The 20,387-nt window shown below is 39.6% G+C and overlaps 1 protein-coding gene across 1 annotated transcript in view; it reads right to left on the reverse strand.

Annotated features, from left to right (window-relative positions):
- Positions 1-1,173: 1,173 nt before the first annotated feature.
- The window catches only part of SVIL (supervillin), a 58,942-nt gene continuing 39,728 nt past the window's right edge, over positions 1,174-20,387 (reverse strand). Inside the window, exons 14-31 of the mRNA XM_075706501.1 lie at positions 19,787-19,964; positions 19,343-19,515; positions 17,947-18,102; positions 17,050-17,186; positions 16,386-16,533; positions 16,098-16,243; positions 15,049-15,224; positions 14,806-14,950; positions 14,186-14,462; positions 12,125-12,276; positions 10,814-10,919; positions 9,777-9,984; positions 8,977-9,110; positions 8,142-8,297; positions 7,600-7,743; positions 3,187-3,308; positions 2,207-2,362; positions 1,174-2,081 (exon numbers count right to left, since the gene is read on the reverse strand). Coding sequence (XP_075562616.1) covers positions 1,995-2,081; positions 2,207-2,362; positions 3,187-3,308; positions 7,600-7,743; positions 8,142-8,297; positions 8,977-9,110; positions 9,777-9,984; positions 10,814-10,919; positions 12,125-12,276; positions 14,186-14,462; positions 14,806-14,950; positions 15,049-15,224; positions 16,098-16,243; positions 16,386-16,533; positions 17,050-17,186; positions 17,947-18,102; positions 19,343-19,515; positions 19,787-19,964 — 2,801 coding nt within the window. The 3' untranslated portion in view covers positions 1,174-1,994. The remainder of the gene's footprint in view (positions 2,082-2,206; positions 2,363-3,186; positions 3,309-7,599; positions 7,744-8,141; positions 8,298-8,976; positions 9,111-9,776; positions 9,985-10,813; positions 10,920-12,124; positions 12,277-14,185; positions 14,463-14,805; positions 14,951-15,048; positions 15,225-16,097; positions 16,244-16,385; positions 16,534-17,049; positions 17,187-17,946; positions 18,103-19,342; positions 19,516-19,786; positions 19,965-20,387) is intronic.

Genomic DNA, 20,387 nt, shown 5'->3' on the forward strand with positions numbered 1-20,387 from the left:
TTCCTGCTTGATTTTATCACCAGAGAGGGTGAAAGAGGAAAATATATGGGTGCAAAAATACTTTGATGAATACAGCAGTGACTTTGGAAACCTCCCAGTGCTTGAAAAGTAAACTAAGAGTGTCCACCGTGCAGAAGACATAGCTGAGGACCTCTGAGGAACTATCGGACATCTAAACATCTTTTTGCTGGAGGCTATGTAAGAAGTATCCTGGCTCTGAATACTGTTGCAACCCTTTTCTTGGGTTATTTCATTTCAGTTCTTGGCAGAAACCAGTAAGGAAAGGAAATACACCAGTGCTGAAAATTCACCTGTAATATTCTCAGGGCAGGTGGATAGTACTTGTGCATTTCTAGGCTTTTGGTTTATTTACTTTAAGGCTAGCTTACAACCTATTATCTGTCAAAACGATTAATTTTAACTACGGAGCAATATTTACTGCAGATCTTGATGGGATCTACACCTCACACATTCAAAGATCCTACTTCATTTCCCTGGGCCTAGGATAATGACAAGAGCAGCAACAGGCCCCGCTGCAGGTGATCACTTTTTACCTAGGCAGGAGCTCTGAACGGCTGCACGGCAGACGGAAACTTATGCTGGCAGGAACGAAAACACAAAACCCACTAGGCTACCAGAGGGGAACCACACAAATTGGTAACAGAAATGCCAAGTGCCTGAAAAACATTTCAAACAATAGCAAATTTTTACTCGATTACTCTATTCAATGTCCTAATGAGCTGAATGAAAAAGATTTTGGCTCCAGTGCTTACTGAAAAAATGGCCATGATGCCACGCTCATTTTCAGTTCAAGTTTTACTCCCATTGGCACAAAGGTTGAAAAGTTTTTTTCAAAGTTTGAAAACCAGCATAATAATTTCGGTTTCATGTATAAAACAGGGCAACCCAAAGGATACAGGAGTCGTGTGACTGTTCCAACGTTCAGCGTTAAAGTGCTGCACAACCTCATTTTATCTCATGTATTGATTATTTTCTACATTATCTGCTTCTCAAATTATAACTCTGTACAATACCCACAGATATCTAAGGTTAAAATATTTTGATAAAATACCATGTTATGGAAGGTTCCAATGACTTAGTACAGATTACAGTACAAAAAAATGAGAGTCAGAGCATTGCTAAGAGTTTATTCAGAAGCTTTTACTTTCGGTTCTTATATCACAAAAGACATGTTTAATGTTTACAACAAGTATTAGAAACTGAGATGTTTTTATTTCTACTATTATAAAAGTAATGTAGGAGACCATTCTAAGCCATCTTCAAAATGCAGACCAATCTTTTTTTTTTGTATATAAACTGTACACAAAAAACAAGGCACTATACATTTTTGGATAATAAAGTATAAAGGTTGATTCGCATAGTTTCTCAAGAAATCCATGCTATAAATACAAACGCTTTGTTCAGTTTAGCACCTGAAGCAGCACTGAGAACAATTCATTAACTATTGCAAAGAGAAACTTTTCAGAATGCGTAGGAGATACATACTGGTGGTATAGCTAATTCAGTACAAGCAACTGCCATCCAGCTACTTTTCTGTAGTTTTGACATGAAAGTCTTGAAAGTGAATATATATTGCATTGTTAAATACATACTTGTTCTATGTGTTTATATAAATATAAATTCTTTGTAATCCACAAACTAACAAAATAACACTTTACAAAGAGAACTTCTTCAAAAACAAAAATGGCAAGTATTGTATATAGCCAAAGGACACCTGCAGCAGTAGCTCAAGAAACTACTGTTTAAGTGCATAGGAGAGCAGAGCTTAAACACATTACCTTTACGAGTCAAAATTGAATTCCATTTCCAAAGAGTTCTCTTGGCCTTTTATAATATTACACACCTCCAGATAGGTAGTCACTAATAATTTCAGAGTATTTCTATTTATTCCATACATGTGGGGTACAATTCTTCTAAAGGGCATAGAAAGTGAAAACAGACATCCCTTCAGTGCTCACTCCAATAAACACAACTTAGAAAAGTCCTTTTGCCTTCTTCAGATTAACCTGCTTCCAAGATGGCAGTGCATTGTACTCTTCTCTCGTCATCTCTAATGCAACCTGCATTTAAAATGAGAGGATATGCCATTAATAAAAACACTTAGAAGTGGCAAAACTGTTAAATGACTTCAGAGCATGGTTACACACATGTGCACAGAGCAACAGTGCACCTATTCTCTCCTTACCTCAAAGTCCTCATCTGAAAGATAAATTTCAAGCTTCAGTGGATCAACTCCCTCAGGTAGAGGCCTAGCTAAGAGATCTGCTAGTGGATATACTGTTTTACACAGCTTGGCCAGCACGTCCTCTACAAGGATTATCTGATTAGAAACATCAGCATCCTGTAGGGAGAAAAGGAGAAGGGAGAACAGGATCACAATGCTGAAATCACCAACTGCTCCCGTTGCAGTCTGCAGATGGCATGGGATCAACCTGCACTGCCTAGCCCATGAGCACAAAGCTATACATCCAGGTCTGCACATAGGTGAACAGCCCTGCCCTACAACAATTTCACAGCTAAAAAGAGGTCTGCACTTAGCAGAAGAACATCTTGTAGTCTCAGAATCTCAGTTTAAGGCTGAACTCTGTGTTTAGTCACAAAGCCAGCATTTTCCACGAAGGATGGCTGCAGAAGACTTACAAAGCAGAAAATGTCATTTGCCTTGAGATGCCCCTTCACGGAAGCCTTTTAAAGCAGTCACATGTAATTCGGCTGTGGCTCTCCTTCCCAGGTGGGGAAGTCAATGCTGGAGCTCTTGGAACCAGCTGATCCTTTGCGGGGCATTTTGCTCCCCTGCACTTCAAGCCTGGAGGATGGACCAGCACTGCACGTTGCTACCTGTTTCACATGATTGGAACAATTGCTCTGCTAAACTCTAGCACCTCTCTTTCTAAGAGATGATTCAGATTAACACTTTCCTCCTGTTTTTAACAAAAAAGAATATGAGAAATTATATGAAAAAACTACCAGGAATGCCTCTGATATCCACACTCCCAGTCAGAATTTAGCTATGTTGTTATTTTTTCCCTGTGCAACTCCTGAACTGTACTTTGTAAGTTCATCATCTGGATTTTGGGGCTTGACAGCACAAACAAGCAATGTTACTGACAACACAAGACACAATTACTAGCAATAGGAAACAGTCTGTGCAATGAAGAGATTTACCATTTCTGTGATCTCTGCGATGTCTTCCCTGTGTTCCCAACTTGGGAACATATTAGTGAAGGTCAGAGGCTCTAGGCCAGCATGAATTAGATAGGATTTTGGGGGCTTCTTTACATTTTTTCCTAAAACCAGTCAAAATAAAAAAAAAAAAAGAGAGAAATTACACACAGTACCATACTTTGCAATGTCACCCACTATCCAAAACCCACTATCCAAAGCTACCTTGTAAGCATGTTTAATCAATTCTTTCCTGAAAAGCTCAAGTAATTTAAGACAGTATGAATAAATTTCACCAGGATTTTTTTTTAAGTAGTATGGCACCTTTTAACGTGTTTTACAGTATTCTTAAATCTGCCTTTTACTGTATCTGACCACAAAGATCAAACCATATATGCTGAAAATTCCCCACAGTTACTTCCTAACCCAATGTATTTCTTATCTTACAAAAACAGAGTTAGAATAGAGTAAGCAGAGTGTGATGTGATGGTCTGAAATTAGCCAAATTCAGGTAAATGGAACCTTCTGGTATGCTCAGCAGAAGTGTCCTGCCAGCAGCAAATAAAGCGTAAGCTTAGAGGCTTCAGTGTGAATGTTTAAACTGTTCTTAACTTGGGATATTGAGGTCTGACATAATCATTTTGTTATTACGAATTCAAAGGAATGGGATCTGAAAGTTAACAGAGGCATTGCAATTGCTGGATGTCAATTACTGATGATTTTTAAAGACAGTCCTGCTCCTTTAAAACATGTATGCGTGCACACTATATAGGACATGGACATAAGCCTGCCTAGGAGTGATGCCGTATCAGATGAAGTGGTTAAAGTCATTATGCCAAGTACTGGTGGAAAAAGGCCCTATGATTTAATTTTATGATTTTAATTTAATGATTTAATTCCCCAGGGATTCAAAAGCACTGATAAACTCCAAATATTATTGGAAAGAGGTAGACGGGCAGTCAGGGACTGGGAGGAGCTATCATTCAAAAAATAACTGTACGTTCATCTTACTTGGATTCAAACAACTCAGTCTAATCAAATCTTTCTTCCAGATAGGCAATGGAAAAGCTGAAGATGTTGCAAAGTCCAGAATCAGGTGAAACTAACAGAGCAACTTGACACCACCTCACTTCTGAGGGCTGTGGCTTCCCTAAAAACTGCTTATTGCAAAATTCTGTTAATTCCCTACATTCAATGACAGAGCATCTTTAATGCACTAAGATTTCCTCCAGAGCATATAAATCCATTACAGAAAAACCTGTTTTTTACTGTAGTCTCTACCTGCACTTCATGAGTGTGGGCTGTCAGGCAGGAGGGTCTGAAAGAACACAGCCCCCTCCTCCCCGTTGCTGAGGAGCACCCCAGGGAAGTGATGCAACACCTGTGCTGAATGCAAACGGAGAGCCTGGCTGGACATCCTTGTTCCATTAGGTTTGCAAAACCTGAACATTACAGGTTTGGCTTTACATCAGATGTTGGGAGCAAACTGATTAGAGAGAGCATGTTCCCATGAAACTGAGTACCAGAGATAAAAGCTCTGTGGAGTAGTCTAACAAACATATTAGAATGTGATTTAAGTATACAATTTAGACAGGAGATTTATCATTTCAATACTTGATTTTAAGCCTTCTCTCCCACATATTTTCACTGTGGTTTATTTGTTCATTCTATCATGAACAATTCAACAAGCACTTAAAAACTCTGCATTTAAAAAATGTGTGAATCTACTCTAGTTGCACTGCTCCACTCTCAGTAATTCAGCCAAGAAATAAAAGGAGTGGCATTTGGTAATGTTCCAGTATAGGTAAGATGAATTTGTATGTAAGTGGAGAAACATTTTCATCTCATGAACTCTGCCCTCAGCACAAGCTGATCTCCTCACTAAGTATCACTGAAGGGCAAACCAGATTCTTCCCTCTCCTAGCCGTCTGCAGCTCAGCTCTCCAGACTGCTGATTTAGCAGATAAAACCACAGAAAAACTTTAAAGACATTTTGACAAGTTAAGTAAGATTTATGCACAAGGAGGACTGCTAGATATATTCAAGGGATATCCAGAGTTGCTAATCAATCTCTTTCATACTGTCATGTAGTTAAACACTGCAAGCCAGGAAAAGAAAAAAAAAAAAAAAGGCGGGGGTGGGGAGAGGGACATAGATGAGGAAAGAAATGGACAGAGAAAAATAAGAGAAAAGCGTTTTAATGCTTCTGATCACTCAACCATATTCTGGTAGTCAAAATAATTGCAGCAGCATTGGTATCTCCTGAAATTCAGTTTCTCCACCTTGATAAGTAACAACACATAAAACACATAAGAGCTAATCAGCCCTGACAGCTTGATGCAATGAAATTTTGACGTGGTTGACAGAATCCAGATCACGAAAGTGATAGACCACCAGAACAGCATAGTTTGAACAGTAAAAAACTGCTGAAGGAGTTTACATCAGCTTTAGCATAGAAATAGTACAAGTAGAATCGGTCTGTAACAGTAACAAACTTGCTCTGTACCTATCCAACCACACAGCCCAAAGCTCTTGAGAACTACACCATGGCAAAGAGGATAAAGGCAGAACTGCTGCAAAGTCATGGCCAGTGGTAAAGAAGTGAGCACCCAGCAAAAAAACTTGTTCTATGATACATATGCTAAACTTCAGACCCATAAGGAGTCTTTCCTGAAGAGCTTTCCACAGTGCATTGAACTCAGATGCAGCAAATTCGATCCAGTGCAGAAGGTATTAATCCCTTTTCCTATCATCAAACTCTACGATAAAATTCAAGAAATCTGGAAAAGTATCCAAACCTCAGCATGTGTATCTGATTCCATGTCTGCTGCGGCCAGAAAACATGATTTTCATTACCACAAGATTATAGGACTACATTAGGAACACTGAGGTCAGTATCTATCTTCCATCTCTCTCAGTAGCCGGTTGAGCAACTCTGGGCATTTCATTGCATGGGGCTCTGTTCCTCTATGCTGACATTCACTTCTGCTGTGAAGCGCATTGTATGAAATGATTTCAAAGAAATGCATCTTATCGCTCCTTCTGACTTGCAAAAACTGTGGGTGGGGTTGGTGGAGAACAAGTAACTGGCCTCTTTAGAAATTCAGCAGTCACTGCCAAAGACTCTTCCAGTTATTGCCCTGTCTTTAGCACCCCATTCCTAAACAAATGCAGTTTAGGAGTTTGCAGTTTGGCAGGGCAGTGCCAGGGACACTAGAGGACGAACCATGTAGACCAATAATGCAGTCCAATAAAGGTCATGTTTCAGTGTCTCCAGTATTGGTTTTCAGCTCTCTCCTGCCAGGTGTTACCACCTCCCCTCACTGATAGGAGACAACTGAATAGAAACACAACAGTTGCTCCTACTCCTATGTGACCTGCAGACTGGGAAGGAGAGACTGGCTTATCCTCATAAGGGTGGAATCCAACAAGGGTATTGCTTTCCCTCTTCAAATATACAAATGTCTATGGGAGAAGATGACAGATACCACCAGCTGTGTCACAAGTTGTAAAGTTTATTTGCTACAGAAGAAATCAGTGGCATCATGAGGTCTGAAGGTCTATAAGCGATCAGACTTTCCTTGCAAGAGGACATAGTTTGCACCAATTAAGCCCTAGTGACTTATTCACAGTGAGAAACTGCTCTGGACTAACAGAACGTGGCTGTTACGTATGCCCTCTTTCCTGGATGGTAACCCCACACCTTTCTTTATTCATCCTCCATCAGAAGATGCAGGGTCTGTTCCCAGCCTCACATAACCTTAAGATGAAGTGAGAGGAAAGCACTACAGTATCTCAAGGAAGCTCTACTAGTGCTGAAAATAATCTGGTCAGTGTACTCTTACATGATCATCAATTGCAGCTTGAATCACTGCACACTGAATGGCAATAAATCAGTCTTGCAGTAATGGGCACAGAGCCTCAGCTCTGTGCTCCAGCATTTCCAATGACAACCTGTTTCTGTGTGAGACTCGTTCTCAATCTTCAAAGTCTTTCCATCTCCCCCACTAAATCAAAACCCAGTTACATCAGCAAACAGTATCTTCGTTCAGTCTTTTGATACACAGAAGCTTATGAAATCTAAACGAAGTTAGACAGCAAGCATTCAGGTTTAAGACGCTGTGTTCTCAGGATTCCCTTTAGGGATCTAATGTCTGAACTATTTTCCCCCAGTGGGGGGCACAGAAGAGGAATAAAGCCTTTCCTCTGAGAATTGAGTCAGCAGAGTATCTTGGCAATTTGGGAACAATGGCATTAGTACACAAATGATTTGCTAAGAAAGAGTAGAGAATGTATCTTCCAATACACTGATGTTTATCAGTGCCATTGGGGAAGCACCTGAATACATTTCAGCTCAGGACAGTAAGGCATGGAAAAGTATGGCACACTCAGAACAGCCAGGCACAGCAATGTTACCTTTGCAGTACTGGAGCACTGTCTCCATGGCGCATTTCCTGTCTGTAGCCCACCTGATTCGAGCTGATCCAGCAATTTTGTTTTCCACAGGCCACCAGCCTTGCCACAGGTACACTTCATGGTGATTGTCAACAAGGAACAGTGCTACATAGCCAAAAAATAAGAAATACATTATGAGCCACTTATTAGTTCTTGGAATCCCTGAAACAACCCCAGTCTTACATGCTTGTCAGCATCACAACAGGATCATTTCAAAGCTTACCAATCCCTTTTTGTTATTCATCCAGCTGAACCTCAGCTGAACTCAGATTCTCTGGTACAAACAATGTATTTTTATAGCAAGCTTTTGGGATACATATATGTTTGATTAGTTCTCAGCATCTTTATCACAGAAAAGTTACTGCCTAATGCTGTATAAGCATCACATGTACACCTTTTCCTGTGATAAATCAAGTTAAAAATTATTACAGTTACTGAATCACTGCCCAATGCAGGATACAGTTATCGGTTTTCTTGTTACTCGAGTAGTTTAAAGCATATACCTGGCTGTGGGGCAGTGTAAAGATCCTCTTGCAAGAATGGCATGGAATTGATGACAGCAGGGTCTCTTGAAGGGTAAATGTACTCGGTAGCTGAGAATTCTCCTGATGAACTACTGAGGCTGAACAGGCGGGGGGTGAAATTAAACTTTCCAGGATCTTTAAAGAACAAAAATTAAGAAGATTTCCAATAGAAAATGCCAGAGACAAATGTGAAAAATTAAAATAAAAAAACCCCAACTTTTAGAGTGACTGTAAATTCTCTGTTTTTTTAAAAATCAAGGAAGACGACCAGATGTCTTGGGGGACTAGCAACAGCTGTGAAGAACTTGAGCTAAAAGGCTGGCTGCAATCAGTTTGAATCTGATCCTGGCTAGTTACTATCAGCCATTTCATAACTGGCTGTTTTGCAGCTTAAGTGAAGCAAGCCCATCTCAGAGTTTACTTTTTAGCTGACAAATTTTCCACTTGGTAAATCGATCCCCCTGCTACCTTTGTCGGCAGTTTCAAAGCAAAGACTGGACAAGAATGCGTGCAGAACTGCCTCCTAAATCCCTTCAGAAGAGAAGCAAAATGTGTTGGTAAGTGTTAACTGTTGCTCTGTGCTGCATACATACAGAGGGGCTGCAGAAGGGGGAGAGAACAAAATGAAACACTTCGTTTTCCAGCACTTTCCTTCTAGAACAGTATTACTTAACTCAGGAGATTTTTGGAAACATCTCTCTGAAGCAATCATATCAACTACCAAGAAGTTCTTCAAAAGCTTTACATTAAATCTCATAGTACCGTAGACCAGTAAAGTAAAATGTGAGTGCCAAATCCAGGAATGCAGGTCTACCTTGCAACATGCAATCATAGGCCTTTCGATCTCTCCTTCCTAATGCGTCCCAGAATCCCAAGGGCTCTGACCCTTCATCACATTCGTGTATCGTCACCTTGCTGCTGCTGTGCAGCCCTGCCTCCAGCGGACATCTACAAAACACAAAAGAAAGAGAGTCAACCCAGCTTTCCTGCCCTGAACACAGCTAACACAAACCTGCTGGCCACTTACATTGTTAGAACCCAAAAGCACCCTGTAGGCTTATTTGTACGCTTCATGTCAACACAGGCTTTTTGAAAATGATGGCAAAAATCATCAATAAACAAGATACAGAATTTCAACCATTCTCATACCATTTCTGATCACATACCCAGAGTGGAGGAGATGCTCACATGAGCTCTCAGCAGGGATTCTCACTACCTGTTTTTGTAACTACTGCTGTCCTTCTCGCATGCTTTCCCAAACTTTTCCTTATTCACAAGGCTTGATTCTAATCCTCCTATCAACTGGGATTTAGTTTGCTATTCAGATATTGAGCATCTCCCTCCAAATGGAAGGAGACTGTTTTTTTGCAACTGTAATTAGTACAGTAGGAAGAGTAAGTGCATTTGACCTTAACCGAAAGTGGTTACAGAACATGTGTTTTCCCCACTCCACCGAATCAACTACCCGTCATTCCTCCTCCTTACCAAGCATGCACATGCTGCAGTTGTACTCAGAGGACAGCTTTATTTATTTCAACTTTTCTTTGAGGCAGACTGTATTAAGTAAATTGATAGCCTGTATAAACATCTCCAAAACATAGGTCAGACACTCACTGTTCTTTTATTTTATTGGCTGCTGTTCTTCCTACATCCTTGGTGTGAGATTGTGCTTTGCAGCCATGCCACAGGTAGATAAGAGCTTTATTTATATTGAGGACAATCATGGATGTCCGGGAACGCAGGCTGCTGCAGTGACATGCTACTTCAAGTAAGTTTCCTTCATTGGGAACTTCTCCTCGCACGCAATATAGCCTCCAGTCACCTGGAGCAGACAGGAACAGTGCAGCAGTATTATACAGTCACATGGGATTGAAAATTCAAGACCTCTGCTCTGGAACAGCTGTTCTCATACTGGATGAATTTCACATATCGCATGCCTATATTGTCACAGAATAAACTAGCTAAGCATCAGGTCTGGCTAACACTACTTTGGAAATCCTATTGCAGAAAAGATGCCTTATGAAACTTGCTACAAGAGTACAAGTGTTAAGACCTGAAGAGCTTAACAGAGTAGAAGAGTCAAGTTTCTGCTCTGTTTCATACAGGGAAAAAAGGGAAACGAATACAGTAGTCCTTCTATTCAGCTCCTCTTTCCCTGTGCACCTTAGGCACAGGAGGTCACATTCAGATGTGAACTGGAACATGTCCAAGCTACACCTGCACTGAAATTCTCCTACCTCAACTGCAGCTTTCAAGGAATATGTTGCAAAAAGTAATGAATGGGTAACAAAAACTTAAGAGTTCTGATTGGAGCAGAAGAACTGCTCATAAAAATACTCTTTTGACCAGACTATGTAGAAAAAACCCCATATTTTAAAGCAAACAGGCACTTTGCTTAATTAAAAAACAACTAGAACAGTCTACATGCGTATCAATACAATAAAGTCAGCTTGCTCTAGGGTGACAAAATCCATTCTAAGCTCAAAGAAGAAAAACTACCTTGAAACAAAGCATGGCAAAGCTGTCTCATGGGTTTCACAGCATTCATTTCTCTTTTCTACAGAGTACGGTAGTTGAGACTGAATTCAAAGCCCTTCACAATAGGTAAAAAAGGATTTGGGGGCAGAAACTCTTAACTAACAGTAATTTACTTTGTGCATTTTCTTCTTCCTCTTCCCTTCTTCCCGTATGCACAATCATCCCTCCTTGGAAGCACTGCAGGAAGCATGGTGGTTCTTTCCCTTGAAGCACTTGTACCTGGAAATTGAAAGCATAACTCTTCATTAAAAAAAATGAAGCAAGTATACAGACTCAGGAAAACTAGTCTCTATGGATTATTAAAAATTACATAGTTACGGCCACCCACAGAGATGGCTTTCCTTGTACTTTATAACTGCTGACTATTGTTTAAATTACCATATATATCAGCATGCAATGGGTTTCATATGTGACCTGCGTATTAAAAACCTCTAGTTGGAATCCAACAATCAAGAGTTTCAGAGGATAAGGAATACCAGAAAAACTTTAACTTAAATTAGTTTAAACTAGCCATTGTTTGAATTCTTTACAGGACTGGGCCATCTTGCTAGATATTCTTTGAAACTTTTATGAGGTACTCTAGGAACTGAAGTAGGTCCACAATTTGCTGTAAGCTGTTTTACGTGACAACATGCATGTTCTTTGCTCATTAAACATTGCATTTTGATTACAAAACTGATATAGCCAGTTGTTAAATCATCTATGTTGCTCAGCATCCCACACTCTGGATCAAGTGTATTTGTGTATCTCCTCGATGAACTCCTGTCTTACTGGTCATGTCTATGCTGCTGTTAAAAAACTAATTACAGCATTATCAAGGTACAGAAACTGACTTTAAACCTCCCTTCTTGTGTGCTGGTGACAGTCAGCAAAGGTGACACAGCAAAGGCTAACTCCACCTAAAGACAAAGCAAGCTAGCCTGTCCTCTGAACTTCAAACTAGCTGTATCTGCAGTTGCTAGAATCTGCAAAACAAGGCAATCTATTCCATAATTACAGAGTAAACAAATTGAAAATTTAAAATGTATTTTCACGCCTTGGACTGGCAGAAAGTGCTTCTCCTGTTCTCAGCACTAGGAAGACAGTCCTGTTATCTGAACATGTATGGAAAGGAAGGCACAAATTCGTTTAACTGTGCTTCACCTATTCCTGCAGGGAGAGGAGGGAAGACATTCTTCTTCAGCCATTCTCAGAAACATCATCTTTAGAAATGGGATTTGGGAATGAACATCCATAAAGGAGCTTATGTGTCTCTGGAAGTTGGAATAAAGCCAAAAGTAATTTTGAGGGCTAGCTATTTGTAGTGGCAAGACGACCTTTACAGAAAGAGAGAAGGCAAAAAAGATCACCCACATTTACTGTTAGCAGCTACTTCGGTAGGCAAGTCTTACCGGGACTGCCACCTAGGTCTGCAGGAAGCTCACCTGTGCTCCTCTCTCTTCATCAAGTTCCACTGTCATCAGTGCCGATGTCCCTTTCTCACTCACCGTGGAGTGCCGTCCTTGCCAAAAGAAATACACGCATTTCTCTTTTCCAACAGCTCTTACTTGTTGCTCTCCTTTTTGCCTGCTTCCAACTGCAAAACAGAAAGCACATGCTGAAGAAAGTACTCTGGCTATAGGTTTAAACAGCACATGGTTTAATCTCATCTGCCAGCTCAGCACTATCCTGTCCAGAACAGGAAGGATAAAATGTCCAGTTGGAGGAACTTTAAGGTGTCCAAGCCAGTACATCCCCATGCAAAGTTGGCATTGTCTCATCAGGTGGATGTAAGCCTACATGCAGAGATGCCTGTGTTGGCCAGGGAAAGAGATGTAGAAAGAACTGGTACTATCTGGAGAAAAATAACTGACATCACTTGAGCCAATTTGCATGTGAAATGGTATGTCCAGTTATGTTACCCGAAGAGTGCATTATGGCTCATTTTCCACATTACACACTGTTCTTTGGCAGCAGGAGGATATCTGGCTGCTGAGTGATACTGGAAACAGCAACAGCTGAGAAAGCTACAGGCATAAAAGAAAAGTCTTTCTTGGTAAAGTGATATTAGAAAGGAAAACTACAGAACAAAAGAACACCAAAGCAGTATTTTGCAGTCATAAAAAAGTTATGATTAGGTAAGCTTTATTTATTTGTTTTTTTCAAATTAACTCAGTATTTTATGTTGGTCTGGAAAGTGGGTTAGCAGCAACTTTTTTTTTAAAAAAAAAAAAAAAGAATTGGTATTTAGTTGTTACGATAAGCAAATGTTTACAGCAAGTGAACTTCAACAGCACAACCAGTTATGGAATATTTGACTCTTTCCAGCGAATACTGAATAAACAGATATAATTAAATCAAAGATTTAAAAAAACCCAAGAGCTTTAAACCAGATTCTTAAAAAAATACTAAAACTTCTGCCTTGATTTCAGCAGTGCTGAGCAGCATCCAGCTGAAATACTTAGGAAAAAGCATCCTGTTTTTTTCAAGTTGAGAATACTCAAACCACTAGCCACTTCTAAAATTTATGGCTTTTACTCTTATCTGTACATTCAGCCCATAAAAGTATTGCCTCCTACATAAAAAAATTATTCTGTTTTGGAGTGACAGAATATATTTTCATCCATTTTGATTAGGAGTCTGCTTACAGTTCAGTATTAGTGTTACCCACTTCTCCCAAGAGTTACAAGCTTTTGTATTTTTCTTGGATTTGCCAGTATCTGAACTCAATGATCCTGAATAAGACCTGCCTACATTTTTTGGCTAAAAGCCTGAAGCTGTATAGCTGTTATACTGCTTTCAAACAATTTTAATATTTTCCTATTTGGAACAATCATTTTTAGACTATTTCTATTTTACTTACCACAAAAGCCACCTATTCTTAGTTTAGTGCCAGATGGGAGAGTTCCAATGAGCATACTGAGTGGACTGATTCTCAACATTTACCTGCTGCTGTCAGGCTCTTTGTCAGAACACTGCTAAAGTTTTCCACTTGAGACTGAAACCCACAGCAAAGGGTTTCCAGAAACAGCAAAAAGGACAGCAAAGGCAATGAGTTGGCAAGGGCTTTTCCTGTCATTGTTACTGTTCTCCATTACCCAGAAAAGGCTTTCCTTGTTGCTAAGCCTACCTCTCTTGCAAGACATTCAGACCACTGTCATTAGTCCAGCTGCCTAGTTATTTTGGTGTTAAGCTGTGGGCACAATTCTGGCTTAATGAGCTGTCCTGTGAACACGTACACCACCATTGTTGGGCAAAAGTAGAGATGGACAGTATTACATTTGATGTATGAACAATAGCTACAGCTTTTTTTTAGTGCTTTCTTTTAAACAAAATAAAATAATAAGCTCTACTTCTCAATGGCTTAGGAAGGCTAAATTAGCATTTCTAACCTTTAGAACAGTTTCACATCCAAGGAAGTCTAGGTCTGAATCTCACCACTACAGCAGCAGTTTCAGCTGCACTTTTCCGTGTTTCAGCAGGATGAAATGGAATTGCTCACTAACCTGTAGTGCTCACCATGTACTTCCACTTCACCACATATGTGTCTCCCTCATGGAACTGCCCTATGCTTTGCTTAGGCAGTCTACTATAATCGAATTCCAGGATGTGCCAGACATCCACAGATGCAGTGATAATTTCAAACTGCCTTCCATCTTCTCCTTCTACAAGACCATAGCCCCGGCCAATATTCATTCCATCCAAGACTGTGCCTACAGTCGTTTGGGGCACAGCTACCATTAGCATGACATCATATGGTTTAGAGTCAGATCTGGATTCTTCCTGTCAAAAAACACAGAAGAGATTTCTTTGAGCATAGCTTTTTTCTTCTTACCCCACAGTTCCACTCAAACAGTTTGACTCCTGCATATTTCAATACTTTAATATCTTGTCATCATTTGATGCCTTGTCAAAGCCACCTTGGCAGTATTCATTGAGCTGCTTGGCACTAATATAAAGCAACTCCGTGGGTTCTCTGCAGGTGGTGATGTTCTGTTCTGACCCCTATGTCAAAGCCCGCAAGATAAAGAAAGTGCTCTGGATCAAGCTTGAGAACAAGCTTCCCTGGCTTCCATCCCAGCTAGGTCATCTAGTTTGAAATACCTAGCATGCTTATTATATGCACCTTCTGGTGAAGGGATTCACTAGAATTCTTCTCATTGAGTTTCTTCAGCTCTGTCCAATCAAGAAATTTTTCTTTGAACAGTATGGTCTCATTATGTTCTGTTAGTCTGCCAAACACAGCCCAGTCTGGGCGTCCTTGTCCCTTTCTGTACAAGGGAACAAAAGAAATAGAACCAAATTAAACACTGAAATAACGGCAAGAAAACTAAGTTTCTGCAGTGAGATTCAACTCGAGCTTTGATACCTGGGTATGAGGGGATTGCATTCCCCTGGGTCCAGAGGATTTATGTCACAATTGGAGTAGTCAAAGGTGCCATTCCACAAGTGTTTTGCCAGCTGGAATGCCACTTTTCTTTGTGCTAAAGTAACTTCCTTTCCATGCCATACATATACTTCACTGCCAAAATCAAACACCAGCACCTAAAAACCAAATCAAAACAAAAAAACCAACCTACCATTAGGTTAGGTGATACCCCGATCCTCCAGTTTCCTAGTGCTGCAAGCTGACACTGCATTCAACACAAATGTCTCCAAATATCTGAGTTTCTGCAGTGACACTAACAACTGGCATTGTAATGCAAGTAAGGCCAGGGCAGTGGTCTGCACTGTGACGTCTAATTGTTGAGGATGACTGGAAATGAGTATGAGGAATGTTATGAGGTGTACCTTTAGGTGGTAGCTAGGTCACTAGCAGATTAAAGAGCTCTTATTACTAAAAACCTGATTCTGCTGCATGACTGATTGCTGTCCAGTTACAGCAACTTTCACTGACATTTAGACCTATGCTTCGTCCTGCAGCCAGGTAAGGCTGACAGAACATACAGCATGGGTAACTGGCTGAGCAAACAGGCAGCAACTTGAATACTTCCAAGAAAACGCATCGTGTCTTTATTTTGGAAATCTGCTCTCATTCCTACTTAGATGGGTGAAATGGTTGTTTGAAAGGGAAAAGCCTGCTAAGGATAGAAATAAAAATGCTTGAAAAGGAAAACAGGTTTTTATTTTGTTTTGTTTTTCCAAAGCACTACCTAGTTTGCACTTCATGACTTTGGAGGGATCCACTGGTGACAAAAAGACTTACACTTCCTAAAATAGTATTTCACTTTAAAGATAACATGATCTCATTTCTTGAAACCTGCAGCACACTCTGGACAGCAAAGTGTTCAGAAGCTTTTCAGAAACACAGAGGATCCAATTTTCAGTGAAACTCTCCATGAGCATTTGCAGTTACTGAAAGTTGTCATCAGCTGTATGTTCCTGCACTTACCACAGGAGCAGTAAGTGGCACGGTACCTCTTTTGGTTGTAGCAGGGTACATTTTGGCACCTTTCCCCAGTAGTCATCCTCAGGAATGAGTTTATCCTCTACGAGGCGGTAAATGCAATTTGTTTCTATTATTGCAGCTTCATACATTTCATCTTCTTCAGGACTTCCAGCACCTTAAGGAAAAGATTGTCAAAAATAATAAAAAATTTCAACATCCAACTGTTTTTACTAAAGAGAACCAACTCAACTATTTTACTGTGATAAAATATCACAGTAAAAAAAAAAATCAGATACCGTAACTGTAAGAATGCTTACACTGGTAATTTGTCTGTCCACCAAGGAGTTTCCAGAAGTCTTTGGCTGCATGGGTATGGGTATTTATTCCTTCTTCTATAGTCTGTATATAAGAAGCTCTACAGCCAAGTTCCCTCTTTGTCTGAATTAAAGTTGCAAGTTCTGAAGCCTAAGAGATTAACAGTTATCTGAACAGGATTGCTTAAGCCTTTAGAATACTTGTGCATACCTTGTTCAGGGAGAAGGCAAAAGTAGATAGGATATAATAGAGCAAATAGCAGGAGAAATGGTTATTATTTATTGCGCTATATAAACAGACACTAGAGAAAATGTCACAGAAATACATTCATTCTTTCATTTGCCTTAAAACAAGACTTGATCTTAATGAACATGGGAATAAAAAGGACATCCTGCAATTCAGACTATTTTTTGTTGGAGTGCAAATCTGTTTCCTGAGGATATCCTCTTTTTTCTGGCAGCTTTGCAACCTACATGCTCGTATGTCAGCTTTCATTCAGTGCACAGGCTAAAACATATTTACAGGAATCCTGCATACCTGCCTGCCACTGACTATCAGTTACATGCCAGTTTTTGAGACAACTGACACCAAGACTCAGTTACATCAAAGAGACATATGCTGTGACAGTTCTAAAAATAAATAATAAAAAAGCCAAGTAGTACTAACCTTTGCTTTTTCTATGACATTTGCAAACTCTCCTACCCATAAGAAACAGAAATGTGGAGTTAACAACAGGAAACAGTCTCCGCTGTTCAGTGATGAGGCCCTTGGTTCAACTAATCTTGTTTGAACATGTCTTCTTCCTAAAGAGAAAACAAAGCTAATTATATTCCTTTGACTACTGCTATCAAATGCCAAGATCTAATTTGTTTTGAATGAAATACAAACAGTCCCAGCACATTTAGCAAAATATATGGAAACAGACTGTTCAAGAAGAATTAAAATACTACTACTGTGGAAAAAGGGTTTACTCACAGGAAGCAAAAAAAAATTGTTGCCTCCTATCAACTAATATTTCTATTATTTCCTATTCTTGCTTTAACAACTTCGTGTCCTTCTGGAAAGAAATGAATTAAGTAAATGGCAGACAGCAGCCAAATTCCAGGATCCTTTACATTTGCTTAAGTGAAGCTATGGCACAGTCTGTAGGCAGTAAAAAAAGTTTTAAGAATTTTACTTTGCCAAAAAAGTAGCTATTCTTTTGCAGACTCATTATCAGATACATTACTATGCACTGTAAGGGGAAGTGGAGCAAGAACACTGTCATGTCACTTCCATGTTATACTGAGCACTGGAAGAATGGGACAGTTCAAAAATTTCCACAGGAGATGGCTAGAATTCCTGAAATATTCTGTTTTCTCCTTGGAAAACATGCACCAGTGGCCACAATGCAAACCTTTTTGTAAGGTTTTGCATTTGTCACACAGTTCTCACTCTTTTATGTTTTGGACATAAGTCTCGAGCTGGAGACCTAGAACAAGCTAAGCATCCAACTGTGGCAACAACTCCCATATGTTACAATCAGCCTATCATGTATGGAAAGTAAAAGCAGTTCCAGCATACCTTTAATTTGCAACAGCATTAGCTTCTTGTATGGCACAGCACTGTTGTTAGAGTTTTGCTCTGTTAGATTAACACTCCGCAGGCTAACGTTGCTGAAGTTCTCTTTGCTTGCCAAGCCAGCAAGTGCTACTTCTGAGAAATTTGAGTTTGCAGACACTTGTACATAGAAAGAAGTTGGAGAAAACACACAAAGAAAACCCCAAAAAAGGACAAAATTATTAAAAAGATTGGTTGTTGCATTAAAAAAAAAAATCCCCCTATTATTTCCACTTTTTCTCCTTCTCAATAGCAACAGCAAAACCATGTTGAACTCAGATTAACTGCTAACCCAAAAGCTTTGTGGGTTTAGTAGTACGTAAATTTCTAGATATCATCCAAGAGTCAGTGTCAGAATTATGTTATTTGGCAGAAATACCAACTTTGCGAGGAAACATGTCTTACCCAATGTGAAGTGCTGTGTAGATCTTCAGTGCTTTATAATTGATTTATGATAAAAGACAGCAGAGTAGCCAAGGCTAATTAACTGAAAATCCCTTCAAATTTGTCGCATCCAGTGTGATGCAACAGCCATTTACATTTCAAAGTCTTAGTCATGTTTTACCGTAAACTTAAAGCCTAAATTCTTGGCTACTTTTGCTTATTTCTCAACCAAAGACAAAGTACTTTATGAATTTATAATTCAGGGAAATGCTTCTCATCAAATAGCAACAAAGTATTACACATATAATTAGTGTTTTCATCAATACAGGCAAAGTTTAAAGATGATCTCCCTTTATTCAAACATAATAAGGAAAACTTGTACCCAAAATGGTAAAAGTGGCTTGACAAACCTTTGAATAAATTTTACAATAATGTCTCTTGCTGTCCGTCCGGTTGTCAGGAGAAAGCAACATCACAAGTAAAACACAAAGCACTGCCACAGAGCACTGATCCTTTATGGAAATTAATCTTTTGGAGTTGAGAAGGCTAATTCCAGTTTCTGAGAGAAAACTAAGACCCAAAATTGAGGTCAGCGTACCTGAACAAAAGTTTTCCTATTCTTGCCAGCTCTCTCCCCCAGCATAACATAACGCTAGACCTGCTTTCCTTGATCTGTCCTCACCCTGCAGACGCAGTGGCACTCTCTCTCTCTGCACAATGTGACTGTGCTAAAAATAAATAATTAAACCTACGCACAGGAGGCAGCTGTAGGTGGCTTTCCCTGAGGAATTCACACATGCCCTTCTCTCCAGACCTCCTAGACAGTCTACTTTCAACCTTACATCTCAATCAATTTATTGCCTCTCAGAGAATATGATCCATTCCTTCAGCTGCAGTTTTTGTGTTGGGATCTTTTGTTTTGTTTTTAATTAAAACAGCAAGACAGTGTCTTGTACAAATCATCCTGTTTGCTTACTTTTTTCTACTTTCATTCGCTTTGACTCCATGAAGGCAACGTTCAGTCTTTGTTCAGTATATTCATGAAGAATATCTTCTCTTGCTGCCAGCATTTTCAGGGGGTTTCTTGAGGACTGGACTCTGCGTGTAGGCCTAACTGCACGTTTGTGCTCTGCTACAGAAGATATTAACCTGAAAAACAAGCAGTGTTTATGATCATCAGTGAATTTTCCTAGTCAGAATCATCTAATGACAAGAGATTTGCTTTGATTTTGTGTGTGACATTTGTTAGGAAATCAGGATCAGTTTCCTTGATTTAGGCAGAAGAGTGATTTCTGAAATGTATAGAAGAAATAGACGTGCTCAGTACGAAGATATCTGCAAAATGACATAAAGCTGAATATTTTGATCACCGCCCCTATGTTTGCATTCATAACAATGGAGAAAAAAAAATAGTTCTTACTTTGGTGCAAAAGGGTCAAAGATGGCATCAAAGTCCTCATCAAGGTCCAAAGGCACTGAGGAGGAAGGGAAATCCACATGGCGATAAAATTTGGAAAACGTTTCATCATCATCCAGCTTCATCACCTCTTTCACAGATTTTCCTGTAACTGTCAGCACTGTCTCTTGCATCCCAGCAACTGCAGGAAAAAAACACCTCACCCAATAAATAATCACGCTAGACTTTCTAACTCTAGAACAGGTAAACATGGCTTGTTTGGTAGCTGTTGGGGTGGGGTTTTTTTTGGGGTGGTGGTGTGTTTTGGTATTTGGGTTTTGTTGTTTGGGTTTTTTTTTTTTTAATTGATGGAATGTGAAGGAAAGATGGTAGAAAAGTCTGTTGGAAAAGAATGATAAAAATGGAGTGTAACTGCTACTTATACGCAATAATCTTTATTACAAAATGGTTGGGAAATATGGCTGAATAAAAAGTGAGGCACTATCAAAAATGAGTTGTTTTGGTAGGACGATATAAGCATTTTATGGTCTTGTATATTCCATCTTGCCTCTGACCACATAATTTCTTCCTTTGAAAAGATCTACTAAAACTACAAGTGGAAAAG

This window comes from Pelecanus crispus, chromosome 2 (genome assembly GCF_030463565.1).
Source record: "Pelecanus crispus isolate bPelCri1 chromosome 2, bPelCri1.pri, whole genome shotgun sequence".
NCBI lineage: Eukaryota > Metazoa > Chordata > Aves > Pelecaniformes > Pelecanidae > Pelecanus > Pelecanus crispus.